At 40.2% G+C, this 22,321-nt stretch overlaps 4 protein-coding genes across 6 annotated transcripts in view; 2 read left to right on the forward strand and 2 right to left on the reverse strand.

The window, feature by feature from the left end:
• Positions 1 to 3,814, reverse strand: part of LOC115753352 (ribonuclease P protein subunit p25-like protein) — a 23,982-nt gene extending 20,168 nt beyond the window's left edge. The window contains exon 1 of the mRNA XM_048271506.1: positions 3,695 to 3,814. Within this exon, the coding sequence (XP_048127463.1) occupies positions 3,695 to 3,725 (31 nt within the window). The 5' untranslated portion in view covers positions 3,726 to 3,814. The remainder of the gene's footprint in view (positions 1 to 3,694) is intronic.
• Positions 3,506 to 14,526, forward strand: LOC115753346 (sterol 3-beta-glucosyltransferase UGT80A2). Of its 3 annotated transcripts, none has more exons than XM_048271494.1 (15): positions 3,506 to 3,608; positions 3,694 to 3,921; positions 5,704 to 5,891; positions 6,351 to 6,587; positions 7,216 to 7,327; positions 8,311 to 8,481; positions 9,705 to 9,768; positions 9,942 to 9,999; positions 10,082 to 10,259; positions 11,235 to 11,365; positions 11,669 to 11,771; positions 11,916 to 11,992; positions 12,973 to 13,020; positions 13,112 to 13,261; positions 14,049 to 14,526. In XM_048271494.1, exons 1-15 carry the CDS (start codon positions 3,521 to 3,523, stop codon positions 14,214 to 14,216), a joined length of 2,001 nt encoding a protein of 666 aa, XP_048127451.1. In that variant the 5' UTR covers positions 3,506 to 3,520; the 3' UTR covers positions 14,217 to 14,526. The 3 variants fall into 3 exon arrangements, with proteins under 3 accessions (XP_048127451.1, XP_048127453.1, XP_030547773.1); XM_048271496.1 differs by having other exon boundaries at positions 3,694 to 3,909; XM_030691913.1 differs by lacking the exon at positions 3,506 to 3,608 and having other exon boundaries at positions 3,787 to 3,921; positions 5,717 to 5,891.
• A 1,549-nt stretch (positions 14,527 to 16,075) lies between these two features.
• On the forward strand, positions 16,076 to 16,919 carry LOC115753379 (zinc finger protein 6). The gene has a single exon (XM_030691959.2). The coding sequence runs from the start codon at positions 16,119 to 16,121 to the stop codon at positions 16,686 to 16,688; it is 570 nt and encodes a 189-aa protein (XP_030547819.1). The 5' UTR covers positions 16,076 to 16,118; the 3' UTR covers positions 16,689 to 16,919.
• Positions 16,920 to 17,372: 453 nt separating this feature from the next.
• On the reverse strand, positions 17,373 to 21,360 carry LOC115753356 (putative kinase-like protein TMKL1). Its single transcript, XM_030691928.2, has 3 exons — positions 19,784 to 21,360; positions 17,520 to 18,324; positions 17,373 to 17,478 (listed from the first exon to the last, which is right to left on the reverse strand). Exons 1-2 carry the CDS (start codon positions 21,192 to 21,194, stop codon positions 17,684 to 17,686), a joined length of 2,052 nt encoding a protein of 683 aa, XP_030547788.1. The 5' UTR covers positions 21,195 to 21,360; the 3' UTR covers positions 17,373 to 17,478; positions 17,520 to 17,683.
• Between the last annotated feature and the right edge of the window lie 961 nt (positions 21,361 to 22,321).

The raw sequence follows: 22,321 nt of genomic DNA on the forward strand, positions 1-22,321 counted from the left end.
AATTTTTAATGCTATTTTAATATTTTTGGAATATTTTATTAAACAAAGAAAAGAAAAAGAAAAAAAGGGGAAAAAAAGGGGAAAAGAAAGAAAAATATGAAAATTTTAATAAAAAATTAAAAATATATTATTAAAAATTGTTTACGTTAGCGCGGCCGTGCCACGTAGTATGATCGGCGTCTATGATTTTTTGTCAGAATTGACCGGATGAATTTAATTGACAAAATTAAACGATTTAAGATTGAATTTGTAAAAGTACAATAAATCTGGTGTTTTTTGGACAATTTTCCTTAAGTGGGCGTGGTCTTCACGATACATTCAAGCTATAACACGCAGAATTTTCTGGGGGCGTTCGACTTTCACGTGATTTTCGCTTGGTCAAAAGGGGAAGACGTGACACAAACCAACCAGAAGCAGTTAACAATAGATGACTCAAGTCTGAAGTTAACTCATAGTTTTCCATTGACTCTGGACTCGAAGTCCTTGCATGCTACGCTTGGGATTGAGTAAAATCGTAAGATTTCAGTTTTGTGTTCTGTTTTGCTTCAGTTCCCTTGTCAGCAGGGCAAGACAGGGGATGCAGAAACAGCAATGTAACGTGCCGCGTTCGTTGTCTGGCTGGTTTGGGAATTTGAAAGTGCCAACTTTTCCTTTACGGAAAAGAACATATGCAGTGAGGCTGGTTCGCAAACTTGAGAGACAGAGGTGAACCGGATAAGCGTAGCGTGCACAATCTTATGTAGAGGCTCAAGACACGTATAAAAAATTGGAGGTCTAGACGGCATCACCTTTGCACATGATCTAGATTTGGTAGTATCGTGTCGTGACGAGTCCATCATCAACTTGGGTTTAGAACAACTGATGTGATTATCGAGTTATAGAAGCGTGCAAGATCGAGCTTAAGGCGTTGGACCGGCTTAAGGATTCAAAAGACTACAATATTACAGAAGAGTGAGAATACGAGGTCTTGCAAACTTAATCTCTTACGTGAAGACAGACCTAGAACACCATTTAACCGATGCGCATAAAAATATGTTTCCATAAAAACTACAAATACACGGATATTGAAATAGATAAAGTGACTATCTCGGAAACTACATGAGTTTGACAAGTTAAATGTATATTAAGCTCTATCAATTTTGAACTAACTCAAGTAGGACGGTCATCACATTCTTCAAGTATTACTCACAAACTGTCAGCCTTGTGAAGCCTTTCCAAATAGCTATAATTCGAATTCTCTGCTTGGTAATTTTAAAGGTCTATTTGAGTAGGAGAAAATGACACAAGTAGTCTCTTAACTATGGCCTAACGTGCAATATTATTTTCGAAAATTTTAAGTGATTCAATGTGGTCATTTGACTATTCCTAATAGGCCCTAAACTTTGAATTTGTTCCGTCTAGTTTTTTGACCAAAGTCGAAAGTCTTCTTAATTACACTATTGCCTAGATTTTAAAATATTTTTTCATTTCAATTCATTTTATATATCAACAATTATTCCTTTTTTTGGGGGGGGGGGGGTTATAGATATTACACGTAGTTCAATTTAAGTATATTTTAGTTTATTATCAGTATAATAGTAAAGGTAGAACCGCATTTAGAGTTACGTTGGATTAACATTCTTACTATTTTAATTTCCTAATTTTTAGTTTAACTAAATTTGGATAAGAAAATACAAAATACAAAAACTCGAAAATTTTATCTAAAAATATTTAGATTAAAATAAGTATAAGAACAATAGATAAAATGGAATATCAATTTTTAATATTCTTATAAAAACACTTATTCTTATGAAGCTGATGTGACTCTAAATGAGGTTATATTGTTCTGATTATAGAGATCATAAGTTCAAATATATTTAAATAGCTATAGCAATATCTACAAAGACAAAAAAAAAAAAAAAGGCAATTGAAAATGGCTATATTCTTTTTTTTTTTGTTGAACGGATTGGATATGAAAAGGTACTTCCAAATCTCGGTAATAATGTAATTATGAAATTGTGAATAGTAACGAAGGACAGATTTGATTTTGTTATAGAAAGGTGAAAGATTAGATTGAACTACTTGAAAGTTTAAGGAATCGATTAAGAATTTAGGAATATTTTAAGAATCATATTGACCGAATTAGAAGTTCAATGATGGCATTGCACATCACCCCTAAGTTTATGGGCTATTGCGTCATTATCTCGTGAGAAAGAAAAATGTAAATATCCCTCCCGTCCTTTCTTGCAAAAATTTCAAAATTTACCTCATTTTCCTCACTCATAGACCATTTTTCTCTTCTTCCCTCCTTCCCAAATAAAGCATAAATGTCGATCTTCATATATTTCGCAAATTCGAGATGTTATGTATAAGAGGTTCCACGCTTTTAGCGTTAAGGTTAAGATAAAAACCAAAAGTCAAATCAACAGAATTTACCTCAATGTGCAATATCGCCATGAACTTTTAAATTATTTAATGTGGTCATAGACTTTTCGCACAAGTTCAATTTATCCTTAAATTCGAATTAATTGAATGACAATATTGAATATTATATATAGTCCGTGGACTAAATGGAATATGTATAAAAAATTCATGGGTCATATTGAACATATTAAAAGTTCAAGGATCATATTGCACATTAGGGTAAAATTTAGGTACAACATTGAATAAATTAAAGTTTAAAAGACCATAGTACATATTGAGCTATATATCGAATAGCGAATTAAGGGTTTATTCTAAATATTCCGGATATTAAAATTTCTAGACATACCGCATCACAAACATCTCGAACTCAACCACCCATCGGTAACCGCGATGGTTTGAGTCCGGTTCCTTTCACGAGAGGTCCCGGGTTCGAAACTCGTAGGCGTCGGTGATTTAAACGAGCGGTTGTGGTGGTGGGATGCTACGCTAGCCTCCTCGAGAAATAGTCGTGCCCCACCGCTTGTTTGAGCCATAGCTCGTCAACCGCGAGGACATTTCGATTATAAAAAAAAAAAAAAAATCTCGAACTCAAGAACTTTACCAAAAAAGAAAAAAATCTAGAAATCAAGATTTTAGAGAGAGAGAGAGAAAGAGAGAGAGTACAATGAGCATGCTATAAATCTAGACATGAACGGCTGTGTTGGTCCGAGACTTACACTCGTCTATTTGTTTTAAGGGAAAATTTCGCTTTCCCTATTGGGCTCTGACGTTGTCAATGATTAAAATCGATGGCTTGTCCCTATCACATTTACTTAAGTGCCCTCAAATTTTTTTGATATTATGATAAGAATAAAGTCTAAAATGGTAATTCGACACCAAAAAAGTCTAAATGGTAATTATAATGTCATCGCAAAGGGCGGTTCCTTTTTCTTTTTCTTTTTTTAATTGTGGGCAGTTACTCCCAACGTGTAAGATGTGATGACGAGTTTAAAATTAAAAACGATTGAAATCACGAAAAAGGCCTCTCCCTTTGTAGGAAAGTACCAAAGAAAGAGACAGGTTATGAATTGACCAAAATGCCCCCCTCGCTCCGACAGTTGAGCTCCGACGACTCGTGATGACGCTTCTCTGCAAATCCAACACCACTCGCCCCACTCTCTCGTCCCCCTCAAACTCCTCCCGAACGTGCTCTCTCTCTCTCTCTCTCTCTCTCTCTCTCTGTAAGAATATTGAAGAAGATTCTTGGAATTTTCTGGCTTCAACTCCTCCTCTTGCCCCCCCTTCTCTCAGTGCGTGAAGAATCTCCACTGGATCTGGAGCATCAGGATCGAGCCGCGCCGGAAGTTGCTGCGGCGGCGATGTCTGAATCGCAGGAGGGCCGTCCGAGCTCTCTCCCCAGCTCCTCCGAAGTTCCGGTGACGAAAAACGGCGACGTCGGCGACGCGGGCAAGCAGCTGGACAATGGAGAGGCGCCTGGCGCTACCGAGGCTTCCAGTGATGGTGAAGGTGGCTTTCCAGGCGTGTTTTGTAAATGCTCCTATGGAGTTTGAAATTGGTTGTGATGATTAAGTACGCGTCTGATTTGACTGTCTCGAGAAATCTGGAAGGGAATCTCCGTCGTGCTTTGTTGGCTAGATGAGCGCGAAATTTCCGTGAGCTAGATTTCGGAAGTGTGTAGGTGGAGCCTACTTTAGCTGATGATGATGGTGGTTGTTTTTTGGTCCGGACTTACCGTTCGCTGTGTTACGGGTCGGGGAACTGATGGACTTACTTATGCTTGCTCTTGCTCCGAAAGGACGTTGATAGATTTAACGAATAGACAATTCTGCTAGAAAGTGGCGAGTCGATTTCTGGGGTATCAATTAAGATTCATCTATCAGAAAACTGGATGACGAACAATGACAAGTGAGTTAATAACTTTGAAGAGAATTAAGTTAATGACAAACTCGATTATCATTGGTCCTTAAAGGAAGAAATTAGACCGTCCAAGCTGCATAGTCCGTAGAAGTACCTGCCTCATTCCTTAAATGCTAATAAAATACCCGAAAATGGTTGAAAATATGGGGTGATTTTTGTGTCCTCCAATTGTATCTCTTCTTTGTGCTTGACTCTGAGGCAGAACACTGTCCTCCTTCTTGCATAACCACGCTTGCTGTACCACTTTTGGGTTGACATGCACGAGAGCGCTTATTACAGACAATCAAAGAGTTAAAGAGTTACTTTGACATGCTACTTTTCTGCTATTTTCCTAGAATTGCTCTTCGCCTCTTGAAGTGCACTAACAGTCCAAATGAAACATCAAAGATTTTGTAACGCGAAAATTTCTTTTGTCTATAAGTAGCTGAGGTCTTCTTCAAGTTTTCGTGAGTGTGTGGTAAGCATAAGATTCCACTGAGTCCCTGTGAGAGTCCAACCTGTGTTCGTATGATACTATCATTTGTGAATAGATATAAGATGGTCTTTTGTGTGTGAATGTGCGAGTGTGATCAGAAAGAAAAGAAGCAGAAGTCTGAGAATTCGAGTTGAGATTTAGAAAGCTTATGTTTTGTCTTGCAGTAGTATTATTATTCTGGTATAGTGTCTCTGTTGTACTACTCTTTATGATAAGTTCTTGCATATTGTTGAATATGAGTAAGCATTTTGTGAAAAATAGCTGTTTCCACCTCAATTATTGAACAATTCTTTTTATCTGGCCTCCTATTGAATGTTTTCACTCCGCTAACGTTTTAAGGTCATTGCATAATGCCAATGCATTTCTTTATAGTCATCTTATTTTGGTCTCGAATGGGCAAGTATTCAGAAAATTGGAATTACTTGTTGGCCGCAGTGTTGCTTCCTTTAGTGGAAAAGAAAATTTCTCTCTGATAAAGGAAATCTGCCATTCAGTTTAGTTTTATCAAACTAGATGATATGTGTTTACTTTTTCTAGTTTTCTAATAGATGTTACATTACGTAGTCTGCTTGAATTTTCTTTTTCTGAAGTTTGGCAGCTTCCAGATCTGGTGCTTATCTTTGTTTTGGTTCTGTCGATATCCATGTTAATAGTTGTTGAGCACGTTTGATGCTACTATCAGTAATGCCTTCTTTTTAGTAATCATTTTGCTGTATCAAAATTCGGTGATCGCATCGCATGCTTTTAAATGAATAGTATATGAACTCTTTTGAAAGCTTGAAAGTATGATTTTGGAATGTGTTCTTTGGTTATGTCTCCTTATTGGAGACAATTGGTTATTTTGGGTGAACTTACCTTTTTTATGCTTAGGAGTAAGATATGTTAATGCTTATCTGAACTTCTTTCAGGATTTTCTCACAGGATCATGTCTAAAGTAAACACCTTACCCGTGGAAAGGTTAAATACTGAAAGAGAGGAATCAACTTCAAACCAGGTTAGGTTGGAAAGAGCGAAGACCGAGAAACCAATGCCCCCTAATATACTTGCTGAAGAAGCAGCCCAAATTTTTGATGACAAAATACCTGTGCAACAGAAGGTATGATTTCTGTTCTATTTGTCACTAATTTTTATATGCTAATTGGAAGAATGTTCACCGTATGGTATGGTTGTTCCTTTTTAACATTAGTGCAAGTGGGGGCCTCTCTTGCATGGCAACTTCCATTTATCTCCAGAAGAAATTTAACTTCTTCCTATGAAGAAAGTAGACATGCTACATCTATCTTGCAAATGGTCTCTGTAGCTTTTGGGACTATCATTGTCAGTATTAATTTCGAAAGGTCTATGATTGCTCATTTCCATCAGAGGTTTTGGCATGAGTACGCAGTAGGTGTGAAGTAAAGTGCGTCCAATGCTTAAGTGCTGCAAACCAAATCTTTGGCAATATTATAGAAAAGTTTTTCTAGAATGTGTACTCATAAATTACGTATTGTATTGTTATTATTCTTTCTAAATCATGTGCACCTGAGATTTTCATTGAAGTGTTAAAAATGTGCAGATTCAATTGTTGAGCAGACTAGCCACTGTGAAAGATGATGGAACTGTTGAGTTTGAAGTTCCAGTTGATGTTGAAGCTAAATCTCTTGATGTTAGAGATGCTTGCAATGAAGTTGTTGATAATGAACCCGTTGATGCCATGGATCTTCAGTGCATACCGCCCTTGCAAATTGTTATGCTCATTGTGGGTACTCGTGGGGATGTGCAGCCTTTTGTTGCTATTGGCAAACGCTTGCAGGTGAACCAGATCGTGCATTCTTGTTCTGGGGCTTCTATTTGATCATTTGCTTTTATGATACTGCCCCTCTTTGATCAGCAAAATTTGGAGAATTTTGAACTGGATATGTCACCAGGTTAAATGCGTCTCTAGAAGATAGGGGACCTATACATATTAGTTTGGTATCTGAGGCACCATATAAGCTAGTAGAGTTGCTGGAAAGCAGTCCGGAGCTGTCAACTTCGAGTCAATTTTAAATGACGAGTATAATGAGAGAGTAGGAGCTCCCTTCTGGGAGACTCTTCGGCAAATTTGGAGACTGCAAATTTTCCTGCTCTTTTTTATGTTACCATAGATGAATTAGATCATGTGGACTTGCCCGATTAAAACTTTGGAGCATAGGGGCAAGGTCACTGCAAAAATGGCTGTCGCAGAAGCAGAGGCCTGAATTGATCAAAAGTAATTTAGTTTTCTTCACAAGACTTGTTTTTCTATCATCCTAATTGATTGCCTCACTTTCCTATTCTTATAAAGTTTCATAAGTTGGGGTTGCTCATTTGTCACTTTATGAAGCATGACAATGTCAATTTTGTGCTATCTCATTGATCAGTCTTGTCAAACTTTTGTTTGGTACAACATCTGCATGCAGGACTATGGCCATCGTGTTAGATTAGCGACCCATGCCAACTTTAAAGAGTTTGTTTTAACTGCTGGGTTGGAGTTTTTCCCTTTAGGAGGAGATCCGAAAGTTCTCGCTGGTTGTAAGTATTCCATACCTTTTCTTTCATGTTCAGTTTGCTATTGTGCAGAATCATGGTATTTCATAGGGCGACAGTGTGTTTGTCTGAGTAGATTTGGTCTATGTAATCCATTTTTAATTGCTTGCTGTTCCGTTGGACTTCTAATGTTATGGTAAACTTCGTCAACATATTCAGTAATTATGTTTAGTACGAGGAAAAAGTTAAATTGGCCAAGTTGTGACCTATGGTTTAGTTAGTTTTTGATGGAGCATGGAGATTGAATGCATTAAGACAGTTAGTTTTTGATGGAGCATGGGGATGGAATGCATTAAGACAATATATCGTAGTCATATACTTTGCTTTTTCCTGATGTGCTTGGCATTGTTTTGGTACATTCCATTTCTCGGAGGAGAAGCTTGACTTAAATTTTCTCGAGGACATCTTGGTCTCCTCCTTCCTTGCCTCTCCCTAACCTGCATATCTCCGAGTACTGTTACATATGGAACGGAATAATGATGTATTCTTTGTTGTGCGCTCTAACAAGCAAGCGTAAAAGTGGTATTTGGCTTCTATATAATACATTGGACTTTGTAAATGGACTGTTTGCTCGTTATAGTCGTTGAATTAAATGCAAAAATTCAAGTCTCTGTTTCTATTTTTGTTGTTAATCTTCAGTACTCTTCAGTTGGAAATAATGCATGACATTCGTGAGGAAAGTAAATTGTTCTGGAAGGGCAAAGCATATTACATAGAAATGAAATATTTCAAAGTCTCTTGAAATGCTATTTTGATTTTGATTTTGATTTGCTGGCATCAATCTTCATTGGAAACCATAAATATTAGAGGAAGAAAGCTTGCTTCTTTTGGATGAGATGGTTTTGTCCTAGAACTCCTGTAGTAAGTAGAATTACCTCATCGGACTTGAATTTTCTAAGTCTGTCAATAGATTCTATCTTTTCTTCCAACTTCTGCTTAATTGATTTTTCTTTACTTTTGTTGAGCAGACATGGTTAAAAACAAGGGCTTTTTGCCATCAGGGCCTTCAGAGATACCAATCCAACGTAATCAAATAAAGGACATTATATATTCTTTACTTCCAGCTTGCAAGGATCCAGATATTGATTCTGGCATTTCATTCAAAGCAGATGCCATCATTGCCAACCCCCCAGCGTATGGTTAGATCTTGTCCCAGCTGTTTCATTATCTTTTGCTGTTGTGAAGACTGTCATATGATGCCTTTATTGTGTGTTCGGTTGCTGTGGCAGATTTGACTAGTTGCTTTGAACTTTATAGGCTTTTTTGGGTGATTTATAAAATTCTTCTTTACTGGACTATGAAGAAGGAAAATGCTGTAAAGCTTATGTGCTTTTGAGCTGTTTCTTTAAATATGAGGTTCTGGGTGACATTTTAGTGGAGAATTGTGACACAGAATTAGTTTGATCTCATCAAGGTTATATGAGTTCACTTTTTTCAGGATATCGCAAATTTAGTAAAAGTTTGGATGTATGGTGCATCCAAGGTTGCTAAAGTGGCTACTACCATTCCACTTATGTGATGGAAAAATCTATTGACTCTAGTCCCTCATTTCTGGTTTGTTGATTTACCCTGTGAATCACACCAGCTGCCAATGAGTTCGGAGGGTATTGATTTTGCTTGAAATTGTTTCCGGAAGTGGGCAGTGGGCTTCTGAGCATGTCTAAGTACAAATGATGTGTACCTTGTTGTTCATTCTGTTGTGTGATGACATAAATGTTTGGCATATCAGACTAAGGGCGCGTTCGTTTTGTGGAAAATGAGTGATTTGGAGAACATTTTCTGAAAAATAATTGCTTATATTGCTTACAAAAATAAATAAATGGAAAAAATTTTCATCGCCTAAGAAAATAGTTAGGCATAGAATTGTTATCGATGATGAAAACATTTTCCTTTGAATAATTTTTCTGAACGACATAAGCAATCATTTTTTGGAAAATGTTTTCCAAATCGCTCATTTTCCACGAAACGAAATTACCCTAATAGTTACTCTAGCTTCCCTCGTGAAACATTTGAATCTGTAACTTTATAAGATACTTGTTTCATTTGTAATCATTTGTTGATGTTTCTTGTATACTCTCTTTGGGGGCTGTTCAGTGACAGAGACTATGAATGTCAGCCTTATCACAAATTTATCCGGCATGGTGGTTGATGATGGGTTTCCCCTCACGTTTAAACATTATCTCTAGGAAAATATGTTACTTTTCATTATCTTCCTGACCCAACCTTTGAGTTCTTTTCGTTGCAGTAGATCACTACAACGAAGTGCATTGCCATGGCTTATTTGTTTATTCACTTAATTTGATTTGATTTTATTGATTCCTATACTTTACGGAATTGTCTAACCTGGTTGATGCTTCTTTAGGACATACTCATGTGGCGGAAGCTTTAAAGATACCACTTCATATATTTTTTACTATGCCATGGACGTAAGTCTTGTTTTTATTGCCTTTAGTAGTCTATTTCGACATATTCCGCACCTTTTTCAAGAGATCTCAGTCAATGGCTTTTTCACATTTCCTTCTGCCTGTTACCATTCAAGAAAATGGTTTAGAAGCTTCCTGACCCAATTTTGTGCTTTCATTGCATTATTTTTCGCCAGACCGACTACCGAATTCCCACATCCTCTATCTCGCGTTAAGCAGCAAGCTGGATACAGAGTAATTTCATCAAGTGTCATTACCTTTGGTGTGTTTCTTCTCGTTATCTTCAGCTAATGTCTGCCTTCTTTGGAATTACCAGCTGTCCTACCAGATTGTTGATTCCTTGATTTGGCTTGGCATACGGGACATGATAAATGATGTTAGGAAGAAGAAGCTAAAGCTACGTCCTGTTACATATTTGAGTGGTTCACAAGGCTCTGATACTGACGTGCCTTATGGATACATATGGAGCCCTCACCTCGTTCCCAAGCCAAAAGGTGGTTTAAGATATTTGTAATTTGCATCTTTAGTACTTGATTTGGTGATTGCTTGATAAACCCAAATCTCACTCTTTGCTGCCACTAGCTGTAATGCATTTGAAATAGAGTAACTGTTGAACTGAAACTCAGTAAGAATATATATTGCTTGCTGCATGCTGTCTCTAGTTTCCTTTTCCTGTCATCTTTTGTCGTGTGTTGGGTAGTGACATACATAGCAATATATTCTTTATTTTATGGTGTTTGCTGTGGCTGATGGGGTTTAGGTTCTATATCTGTCCTTGTAAATGAACGCAGTGCTGTCATCCTGGTATGTGGGCACATAGCTGGTACTGCTTATTTCTTTATTGGATTTCTGGATCTTTTTCATTTTTCCTAAGCCGACAGATACCTTTGTAATTTTTGTTTCCTCTTTGCAATTTAATGTTCTTTTGGCTCTATATACTATTTACATTTCTTTTAGCACCCCCCCCCCTCCTTCCTTTCTTTGGTTTTATCGTCTCTTTTCTTTGTCGTTTTATTCACCAGCCAGTAGCCTTCAACTGACGCAAGTTAGCCATGGTAGATTGAAGATACATGTAAATGCATTCTTTAGCATCCTTTACATCTACTCTCTGTGATCTTTTTTTTTGGGTAAGGTGTCTACTCTCTGTGATCTTGTACGTTATTTAACCAAATTATCATCCTTTTTTTGTTATCAATTTCATTAAAAAGGATTTGGAGTCCCCTCCCTTACCACTCGGCCATGCCGCCAAAACATATGATCCCATACAAAATAGATGAAAAAAGTCCCACTTTGTTTGCATCAGGTTGGGGGATTACTAAACTTCTTTTCTTACTGAACTTGCATCTTGAATCCCGTAATGAATCTCGTTTCTTTTTTGGCTGGATGACTGAGAGTAGATATGCTATATGACCTGGAAGATGCTCCTAGGAATGATTCTAATCAATCTTGGCATTGCGTTTCATTTGCAGACTGGGGACCCAAAGTTGACGTGGTTGGGTTTTGTTTCCTTGATCTCGCCTCAAACTATCAACCTCCTGAGCCTCTAGTAAAGTGGCTCAAAGCTGGTGAAAAGCCTATATATATTGGGTTTGGTAGCCTAGTGAGTTTATTCCCTTTTTTACATTCAATTTATTAGTTATCATTTTCACACCAAACTATCACCCATAACACTTATCCAGAGTAGCTACTCATGTAACTGAGGAAATTCCTACCTTCGTTATTGACATTTCATATATTTGATGAAACACACAAGGTTTGTGACGACATATTTTGGACATTGTATTCTTTTAAGTAGTTGATGAGTTGTGCTATGTTGATCGTACTTGGGAAGTTGAATCCTTGGGCCAAACTTCCTGACCTGATAGTTGAAACCTTGCTTCCGCCTTTGTCTTGCAAATGTCAGCCTGTTCAAGAGCCTGAAAAGATGACCCAGATTATTGTGCAAGCATTGGAAGAAACTGGACAGAGGGGCATCATCAACAAAGGATGGGGTGGTCTTGGAAACTGTAAGTCGTTAGCCATTTGGCTCCATCATCCATGTTACAATCTTCTGCTAGAGCTTTCTGATAGCTTCCATCACTACTTTACAATCATTTCCACCAGAGTTGACCACCTGCTGGTTGAAATCAAATATCTTGTTAATATTTCAGTGCCAGAACCAAAGGACTTTATATACCTGCTGGACAACTGCCCTCATGACTGGCTCTTTTTACAATGCAAGGCTGTGGTGAGGATTGTGTACTGTTTCGTTTTGTGTTTTGTGGGCTGCATAAATCTTAGAAATGCATGGATGCGTTTGCATTCATACTCATTTTTCTGTCAGATATAACATGCTTCTTGCATATCCTTGTAGTATTCTATTTTCTGATGTTAGACTTGGTTTTTGGCCCCAACATTGAGGCCAAATTGATACCGCTTGTATAGATGTTGGTATGGCTGACTGATGCCGCCTTGGTTTCTGCCCTGCAAATTAATGCTCAATCAAGTATATGTACAGAATCTGGCAATCCAATCTGTTCTGTGTTCAGTAAAAGATGCTACAAAGCTAAGCACTTCCTCTTAATGATTAACTATAAATGAAGATCCCTGTGCAAAGGGTCATGCCAAAAGGGTATAATTTTCAACTGCCTTTCGGGAGCCGAGTGAAAAGCTATCCAAAAATGACCCACCCTCTCTATGTATAGTGAGGACTTTCCCTTGAGTTTTCTCTTGTTTTGACTTCAACAGTTCCCAGATGAAAGATGTTTACCCTGAAATTTGCCCCATAAGACTTTTTAGGCTGAGAGATATGTTAAAGTGGATCGAGGCTTTAATTGGTTGGCCTGGCCTTCTAAAAACAATGGAAGCACGTTTATGAATTACAAATTTCGGGACTTATGCTTCTTGAGATGCATTTTTCCAGTTTGGTTTTTGCCACTTTACTACTACCATCACTGAAGAGTTTTGCTGAACCTGCTACCCTGAGCTATATTCTTTGTAGTTGATCTCCTCATATCATCCGAAAATGTGTTCATCTGATCTATTCGATTTGTGTTGCCTTTAGTACTTCAAGCTGATATGATTCTCATGGCAGATTCTTCATCAGAATATCAACTTCAAAAATGTGGAATTTTCCATGCTTTACTATAAGTAGATCTTCTTGTTTTCCTTTCATAAGTAGAGTTTATCTGCTCATTTGTCGTTCCCTTGATTGTCCTATCATTTCAGGTGCATCATGGTGGTGCTGGAACAACAGCTGCTGGTCTAAAAGCTGCTGTAAGGGTTTCAGGGTTTATCATTTAGTTATTTTAGTTTGATATGAAACTTTGCTTGATAATAGCCTATCCTTTCTCTTGCCCTTATACAGTGCCCCACAACCATTGTACCTTTCTTTGGCGATCAACCTTTCTGGGGAGAACGAGTACATGCCAGAGGTGTAGGTCCTCTGCCAATACCGGTTGATGAATTCTCCTATCGCAAATTGGTTGATGCGATAAGGTTTATGCTGGAACCCAAGGTAAGAATTGCATTTTCTTTTTGCCCGATTCAATCAGTTCTGTGGCTGAATGGGATGATTTTAGCTTTTTCAAGCATCTGGGAAGTCTTAACAGCTTTAATTTATTTCCAGCAAAAGAAAAAATTAAGAGCTTTATGTGGATGTACTGAGCTTGAGCATAATTTCAATGCTCAATTATCAGCCCTAGAATGTTTCCTGAAGCAACAATTTACTGGAATTCGTATTAGAGACTAAAACAACACGCATTTAGTTTGCATCTTAGCTATGCTGAGAGTTCTTTGATAAATCCACTTGCTCAAGGCTGTCCAGTAAATTATTGGTTTTTTGTGATTTGTTCAACATATTCAGCCTGACGGCCCTAAGCTGGGACCAAAGCCAGCCCAGCAATTAGCGCGATATCTTGGTTCGTCTTTTTCCTTGGAACTTTCTGAAGAAAGGACTTTGACCAATATCCTCCCTCTGTAGGTGGGAAAACTTTCCGTGATCTTATAGGTTGGATGCCTCATGAGAAGCATGCAAACTTGTTGAGTAGAGAAGCCAATGTTTCTCATGCTCGACTCCTGTTAAATCTCACATCCACTGTCCCTTTTACCTGGCCACAGATACAACGATATGTAGCAATTAATTGTTTTCCATTCCCAGTCGTTGGAAAGCTTTCTCTTGGAAAAGAATCTACAAGAAGAAATAATTGCTGTTCGGTGCTTACAATTCTTTGCGGAAGGCATTGGATATCTGCCGTTTTCATTAAATGCTGAAGCAAAATGTACTTACCTGAGAGAAATGCCAGGTGAAAGAGCGTGCATTGGAGCTTGCCAAGGCCATGGAGAACGAGGATGGAGTGACTGGAGCGGTGAAAGCATTCTTTAAGCATCTGCCCCATCGAACACCCGTTCAAGAGCCTGAGCAACCAGAATCAAGTTTCCTCTCTTTTAGTAAATGTTTCGGTTGTGCCTGAATTGACGGCGGTCACTGTCTCAAATGTGCTCACCTCCGGATATCGGCTTCTTAGCAGCATTTGCACAAGAGTACGGTCTACCAATGCCTTTTAGCAACGGAAAACTACTTGCCCAAAGTCATGAATTCAATTTGTACAGATCTAAGGCTCGAGTCCCTTTTGTTGTTGTAGTTATTCTATTTTCACTATAGTAAACATTCAGCCGGAGCAAACGGCAGTAGGAGCAAATGGTTCTTGCATTGTCAGCCATGCACTTCCATCTCCGGATCTTCTTCATGTCTCTGTATATGTGGAGTGAGATGTTTCCATTATACCCTCAAATTGACTAGCGGTCACCGGTTAGATCTCAGACGATGCACCCAAACGTGATTACACGGGCACATTGTCGTCGTTTCTTGCATCCGAAGGTTGTTCTGAGAACAAAATCACTTTGAAGAGACAGAGTGCAGATTTCTTGCACGACCGTGATTTTTTGAAAGACCTGCAGATCGGAGCAGAAGAAGCTCAAGAGGTTTAGTGGGGCTTTGATTGGAGCGAGAGCTGCTTGTGGCATCAGACGACAATCCTGGTAAGCTTTTCGTCTCTCCAATTTTGGGGTCTCTCTCTGGGGCGATTGCTGAGTTTCATGGCAAGTTTGATTCTCTCTGAGCTCTGAAACTCCAAATAAAATCTAAAAATCCTTAAAACCTTAAAACCCACTTCTTGAACGTGGCCACGTGTACGGAAACATGTCGGGGGAACGAAACGAGTCAGCATCATGCGTTGCCATGCTGCATGGGGACAAAATCGACGCCAGGGGTGGCGGTGGAGATGAGGCACGCAGAAACCAGCTGCTCTTTCAGTCCCATAACTCTCTCCCACCCCCATTTATATCTAAGTTCAGCGGATTTACACAGTAGAGAGAGAGAGAGAGAGAGAGAGAGAGAGAGAGAGAGAGAGAGAGAGGGAGGGGGGAGGGGGGACCAAGTGCAGAGAACTCGCCGACGGTAGCTTGTAAGCTAAACCCAATCCTCCAACATTGGCCATTGGATCTCTTCTCCAAGCCTCCATCGTCGTCAGAGATGGTCTGACTCCCCATTCTTTCATACAATCTCTCTCTCTCTCTCTCTCATCCACAGTCTCACATCGCCACTTCTGTAGAGCGTGGAGAAATACGAGGTCCCCCTCTGTGGATTTAAGGAAGAAGTCAAGAATTGCCCCCTCTTTGCATCTTTCACAGAACTTGCAAGTCTGAATCATTATGGGGGTGATGAGGGGTCACTTAACCAAAATGCGAACCTATTATTCTTGAAGTTGGTAAAATTGATGAACATCATGTGGGAAATTAGTGTGGAGAGATTGGAGAGTTATCCAGGTTAACATTAAAAAGAGAAGAAAAGAGAAAAACACCAAGGGCCTCCCATGACAGTCCGAAACAGGATATGTGCTGTCAGGTGAAGAGATGCCATTTCCCAATCCAAAAAACCATTTGGTTTCCACCAATCAACTTTGTCATGCAGAAACGGTCTTCATGAACACCAACCTCTCTCTCTCTCTCTTATCTCTTCTGTTCCCAAGCCCATGACACTCACTTGTGTCTTCCCCTCCTATTAAATTATCTTCACTCAGAGACGCTTCACGTTTTCCAAAAAAGCGCTCTCTCTCTCTCTCTCTCTCTCTAAAGAGAAGAAAACTTAAAGTCCCTCTGAAGTTTGAACTTCTTCTCCTCCACTCTTCGATCAGATCACCCTATAAAAACCGACCACCCACATTCGCCATTCGGTCCATTCACTTCCCACACTTCCACTGCCCCCCCATTTCTTTATGAATTCTCATCTTCTTGCAAACATCTCATTGACTTCTTCCTTCCCCCCTGTTTCTCGGTTCCCTTCCCAACCCACAATCTGACATTAATTCTCAGATATGGAAGATGAAGAGAAAGCGAGCCTGGCTCACTCCATGCGAGAGGACCCGGGAGCCAGACTCTTTCCGTGCTTGTTCTGCTCTAGGAAGTTCTACAGCTCCCAGGCGCTGGGAGGCCACCAGAATGCGCACAAGAAAGAGAGGACGCAAGCGAGAAAGGCCAAAAGGGCGTCCGAGTTCCTAGCCAGGAACTTCTCCCCCGCCACCCCGCCGCTGATCCTCTCTCAGAGCCATCACGTGGGAGGATTCCTGAGTCCTTCCCTCTGCGTTTCCGCCCACCCCCATTATTTGCCCGCTCACCACACGGTGCCTTCGGACATGTTCGGATCCGACGCCGCCCCTAGGTTCGACGCTGGCGGTCCCGTGTACGGCGGCGGGGTTTGGTCTGGCAACGGCATATTTTGTCCCGAAGACGGCGACCCGAGCTTGCTCGACTGGCGAAGGAGCGTCGTGATGTGCAATGGCATCGACGGAGGTATTCTCTCCCGTCACGAAGCGCATCAAGATCAGGCCTTTGAGGCTGGCGATAAGGACGAAAGTAAAAAACTTGATCTGTCTCTCCACCTGTAGGATGATGCTCTACAAGCGATTTCTTTGGCAGTGGAGACAAATTTTGGCGGATTCAATTTTTTTTTTTTTTTATCTTTTCAATTCAAGGTATGCTTTAGTTTGTCGAGAGAGGTCTAGGAGTTGGGTTGGGTCTCCATTTTGTTTTTTTTTTTTTTTTTTTTTGGAAGAAATAAGTCGTTGACCTACTCCTCCATGCAAAGAACATAGTTCAGTTGACTTCTGTACTTTCAAGCTTTTGTTTCCCATTGTCAGCGTTCTAGGAACTCCCACAGTCCACCAGGTTATCAGGTAATTCTAGGAAAAGACTGCCATTGGCGATAAGAACTCAGAAGGTCCTCCAAAACGCAACACAGAGAGAGATAGAGAGATGAAACCATGTCTTCTTCCCAGATGTTCTAGTTTTGAATTCATTGTTACTGCTCTTCATGAACTTTCCAAGGACACACAACTCACTCTAATCATATGTTGGAAGAGAGTATGCTTGTTTAAAGATCTGACGACGTCGCGGGCACATCGTCATTTTGGACCAACCAAAAAGATTGAAATTGATCAACTCCTAAAAGTACGAGGAATAAAGCACAATTTGTTCGAGTGATTACCGTGCTGACTTAGCAATTTCTGAAAAATCTCTAATGGGAATGCAACAAATCTGACCGAAAACCGTCACAACCGGGCATTAGTCCATGACAACCAAACAAACAATATGACCAAAAATAAATCCCCCAAAAATTACATGGACCAGTAGTGCAATTCCCTATTTTAATCACCGGTAATGCGATAGAAGCATTTTCTGGCACACAAGCCAAGTCTTTCTCTAGCATTTCAAACCACTCAAGCTACATTACAATTATAGATTTTGATCCTATGATAAGCCTGCCTCGACTATAGCAAAGAAAATCACCAACAAACTACTGATGCCTCCTATATAAGAAAACCATATCGAGATAAACGAGAAAAGTCAATACTTATCATGAGATACTTCCGAAAGATTCGTCTTAGAAAGGCGTGCCGATTTCGCTCCTCGTCTCGGTAGGGCTATACAAGGCTGACCTGTTCCTCGGCCTGTTCTCCTCAAGTTGCTTCACGACTTCGTCCATGGTGGGTCGCACCGAAGCCACTGGGGCACAACACCCCATAGCAAGCTTCAGCGCTTGGACAACCCCTTCTTCCATTGGGCTCCTGACCCCCTTCAAGACCTCCACGTCGAAGACTTCGAGCGTTGTCTCCTCCAAGACGGCAACTTTCACCATTGAAGGCAAATCCACGTAATCGCTGCTCCTGCCGTTTTTCCCGGGTCTCTTGCCGATGAGTATTTCGAGCAGAAGTATTCCATAGGCGTAGACGTCTGTCCTGGAGTTGCATTTCTTCATCTTCTGAAGCTCCGGTGCCTTGTAGCCATCAGTTTTCGCGAGTACCACCATCTCGTCAGCCACGGCAGGGACCATCAGCTTGTCAAGCCCGAACTCAGTGAGCCTGGCCACGAAGAATTCATCAACAAGAACGTTTTTTGATCTGATGTTTCCATGAGTGATTGGTACTTCAAGGCCTGTGTGAAGATGTGCCAGTCCTTTGGCTATGCCCAGCGCAATCTTGTGTCGCCTGGCCCAGTTCAACACCGGTTTCCCTGCCCTGGTTTCTGAGTTCAATAATCAAGATTAAGACAGTTTCATCAGCTTCAAACTTATCCCACACGACATTGACATAAGAACCTCAACACAGATCTTTCAAAGATCACGTAAACTTCCCATTTTTGCTTTCTATCCAAATTTACTCTTCGTTTCAAGATGCTTCTATTTCTGGTCTTATCCTCAAATCATAGCAAAGACTTATATACACAGCTATAATAATATTCATTAATTCCAGACCAAACTTCATGCCCAAAATGGTGCCAAAAAAGATCAATAGTGGTTTGTCAATTCTGCAGTTTGATAGAGCATATACTGAATAACCATGCTACCTAATTACTCCGGTCCTCGGTTTACTTGGGCAAAGGGGGCCTGGCACAACCAGCGGAATATTTGTCAAGTACAAAAGGCTGATAGCTTTGTTACGAGCCTTGCGACTGTCTAAAGATTCCTTCTCATAAGTGACAGAAAGATAATTTCTTTTTCTCTTCTATAAAGGAAATATCACAAGGATAAAGCTTTGAAAGTCAGAAACTCCACTAAAATGAAATAGTATTGCCATGGCAATAGGACAACAAAGATCGAGTTTAAGAGCGCAACATTTTTATCACCGCCATGAGACAGATTGGATCAGATGGGAGCAAAAAAGACTGTCCTCAGGAAATCAAGGTGACATTTTAGTGACGGAACATCAATTACATAAGGCTATAGGATCAAACCAAGGTGGAATAGCATTAATAACATTAATGCTATTCTACCTTAACATTAGCCTTAAGGCCCTTACATCACCAAAATATTACTGAGATTAGGTTAGCCCTAGTAATACCACAAGCTTCTCTCCCCCTTCAGCTGATGAACAAATTAACAGCTACACTAGATTGTATCGGGGAACTTGCGGTTCACTTCGGGCAGTTTTGCAATTCAAAGAAAGTTGTGTGCAAATAGCAGATTCTAGAATGATTTCTCTTTCCCTGATTTTGACCTCTTATTTTCTTTCCCTTTAGCATTGGCATGAATTATGAGCTTAATTTTTATAATCATGACACCAGAGAAAGATGAATCTTTAGCGTGATTAGGGTGCAGGGTAATGCTCGAAAAATTTGTTATACTCTGTTTCATATTAAATGTCTCTTTTATCAAGGAATATTGGAAAATTCATGCTTATTTCCAAACCCGCGAATCATCATTGACAATTCATGGACCACGCAACTATAAATTTACAGCAAGCACCTGCTTTTCCTTCAACTAATTACAAATCCACATCTGCATGAAGCTTCTTTCCACCAAGCTAGACAGGGAGGCCTTTTTGAGTACGGAAGAAGAAAGAGACGTTAGTTGGTAGAATTTGCATATTGATGTAGTTGTTGATTTCATATCTAATTACTCACTTTCTCCAGTTCAGAATCATGACGGGCCAGACTACAGAATCACAAAAATCAATGAGAAAGACAAGAATGAGATGAGGCATACCGTGCAACAAATCATGAAGAGTTCTAACAGGGAGATAATCATAGATGAGGAGCTTCTCTCCTCTCTTTCCTTGATAAAAAGCTCTAAGAGGGATCAAATTCTCATGCCGAACTCTTCCCAGCTGCTTAATCACTGGTAAACAAGAGCTCCTATCCCTGCAGCTTCCCTCCCTCAACAACCTCAAAGCAATTGTCCCACCATCGGCAAGTTTCGCCTTGTACACCGTCCCGTAGCTAGTCTTCTCCATGACTTGCCCTGTTGCATTCAGCACATCCTCTAATGTTAAATGCTCACCGCCCTGAAATAAAATAAGCTTGCCTTCACCGCCACTACCACCACCACCGACGGTAACTCCATTTTCATCATCCTCACCTTCCTCGAATTCATCATCACCTTCGCTCCTATTTTTTCTCTTCCTGTTCTGCATATACCCAATGAACAATGAAGCGGAGACCACAGCCCCGGTCATCAGACCAATCACTATTCCGGCTATTGCGCCGGCGCTCATTCTAGAACCCCCACCACAACTACTTAAGGGCAACCCACAAAGCCCAGGACTGTTTCCTTCGAAAGCATCCGCGCTGAATTTCGACCCACCAAACACCGGCAATGCCCCAGTGAAATTATTGTGCGAAAGATTCAACTTTTCAAGGTTCAAACTGGTCAAACTCTGGGGGATTACACCTGTAAACATGTTATTCGAAAGATCGAGTTCCTTCAGACCCTGAAACCTGGTGATGAATTCAGGGAACTCTCCAGTGAACTTGTTGCCACCCAAATCAAGAACTTGCAAGCTACCACAAGTAGAGTTAGGCAAAGCAGGTTCAGGGAGAGACCCAGATAAGGAATTCCCATGAAGCCTAAGAGAGACAAGTCTGTCACACAAGTTCCATATAGAAGGTGGCAAAACCCCATTCACCAAATTACCACTCAAATCGATGTCAGAGAGGGAAGAGCTATACCCGAGCTCAAGAGGGACGGTCCCACTCAGTGAGTTGACGCCGAGATAGAGGCTCTGCAGCATCGAGAACTCGCCGAGCTCTCTGGGCAGTGAGCCAGTGAGGTTGGCCGATGGGAACTGAATAGAGAGGAGGTGGAGAGATGGGTCCTTGTAGAGGGAGGCATTGGCCCAATGGGGCGACGACACACTGCAAGAGAGAGGAGTCCCGTTTGAGAACACCCACTTGAGCCCTCTCCACTGGCACAGAGGCACTGAAGCGTTCCATGAAGAGAGCAGGATGTTCTCAGCTTCACCTTGTAGTGAAGCTTTGATCTTTCCCAGGAGAAGCTCAACATCAGTAGAAGAAGAAGAAGAAGACTGAGCAAATGCAAGAGTGGGCAGTGAAATAAGCAAGGAGACCACAATGCAGAGAAAAGAACATCTCAAAATCGCCATGAACGAAGCAGCCATCAGGTTACCGAGAGAGAGAAAGGAAAGTAGTTTGGGTGGTGCACTGCGGTTTTCAAGGAGGTTCTCTTTCTGGGGAAAGCTGACACAGTGTTGACTGAAATGGTAGTGATGTCAAACCCCATCGATTGGACGGCCACGATTTGACTGCATGTGACTCCAAACAGCAAACCTGGGGCATGGCATGACCCTCGTTCATCACCCACCGCTGGATTGACAAGGAGGGTCCCTTCACCGCAGAATTGATGATGATCGAATGGTGATGACGATGTTGAAGGATGCAAGGTTGATATTTCAAAAATAGTTTTCTTCTCCCGGTACACTGCACACATGTTTGAAAATAATGTCACTAAAGCGTATTGACAAAAACAAAAAACAGGGATGTCTCAAATCCAGCGAAAAAATTTAAATAAAAGCATGAAGTTTCATTATTTATTTAAATAAAGACTAAAATAAATTTTATTTCAAAGAAAAGTTTGCAATGCCTTACTATTTTGAAAAAATATCTAATCAAGGACATTTTCGTTATTTTTTATTTTCTTTTTTCTTTTTATTTCATTTTTGCTATATTTTTCCTCTGTTCTCATCGATAGCTAGCAACCTCACCTAGACTCTCGCCCGCCGCTTCTCTCACAGAACTAAAGAATATATTTCACGAAAATGTAGTTGATAAAAAAGGGACAAGTCACGGAGGAGTCCTTAATATAGCCACCCCAGAAACTCCTTTGAATAGAAAGAGGTGCCGAGGCACGAATAGCCGCATACGAGCAAGAGTCAATCTACCGAAAACGTCGATTCAAGAAAGAGCAAAGAGATAACTAGAGTATTAGAAGACGGTTCAGCAAATCTTTCATGAAATAATTTTGCTAGATCTAGGCGAGGTGCGGCCGACGAGGGTTTGGGTGAGGTCGCCAATTGCCGGCGAGAGCTCGCAGGCACAAATAGAGAAAAAAATAGCAAAAAATGAAAAGAAAAAAGCGAAAAAATTTCTCTAATTCATTTAAAAATAATTTAAAAAGAAAATAATTTTGGCCCTTAAAGCAAAGTCTACTTGAAGCTCTTTTTTTAGAAAACGATGATACTTTTGACCCTCATTTGAAATTTTCTCTAATTAATTTAAAAAGAATTTT

The sequence above is a fragment of the Rhodamnia argentea genome, chromosome 1, assembly GCF_020921035.1.
Source record: "Rhodamnia argentea isolate NSW1041297 chromosome 1, ASM2092103v1, whole genome shotgun sequence".
Lineage (NCBI taxonomy): Eukaryota > Viridiplantae > Streptophyta > Magnoliopsida > Myrtales > Myrtaceae > Rhodamnia > Rhodamnia argentea.

What these genes read in the sequence shown, in the direction of transcription:
- LOC115753346 (XM_048271494.1), top strand. Translation starts at nt 3,521, where the DNA reads ATGACGCTTCTCTGCAAATCCAACACCACTCGCCCCACTCTCTCGTCC. An exon ending in ATATTGGGTTTGGTAGCCTA is followed by an intron (nt 11,366 to 11,668) that starts GTGAGTTTATTC and finishes TGCAAATGTCAG; the next exon opens with CCTGTTCAAGAGCCTGAAAA. An exon ending in GGTTTATGCTGGAACCCAAG is followed by an intron (nt 13,262 to 14,048) that starts GTAAGAATTGCA and finishes GAGAAATGCCAG; the next exon opens with GTGAAAGAGCGTGCATTGGA.
- LOC115753379 (XM_030691959.2), top strand. Translation starts at nt 16,119, where the DNA reads ATGGAAGATGAAGAGAAAGCGAGCCTGGCTCACTCCATGCGAGAGGAC.
- LOC115753356 (XM_030691928.2), bottom strand. Translation starts at nt 21,194, where the DNA reads ATGGCTGCTTCGTTCATGGCGATTTTGAGATGTTCTTTTCTCTGCATT. An exon ending in TCTTCATGATTTGTTGCACG is followed by an intron (nt 18,325 to 19,783) that starts GTATGCCTCATC and finishes TATTGAACTCAG; the next exon opens with AAACCAGGGCAGGGAAACCG.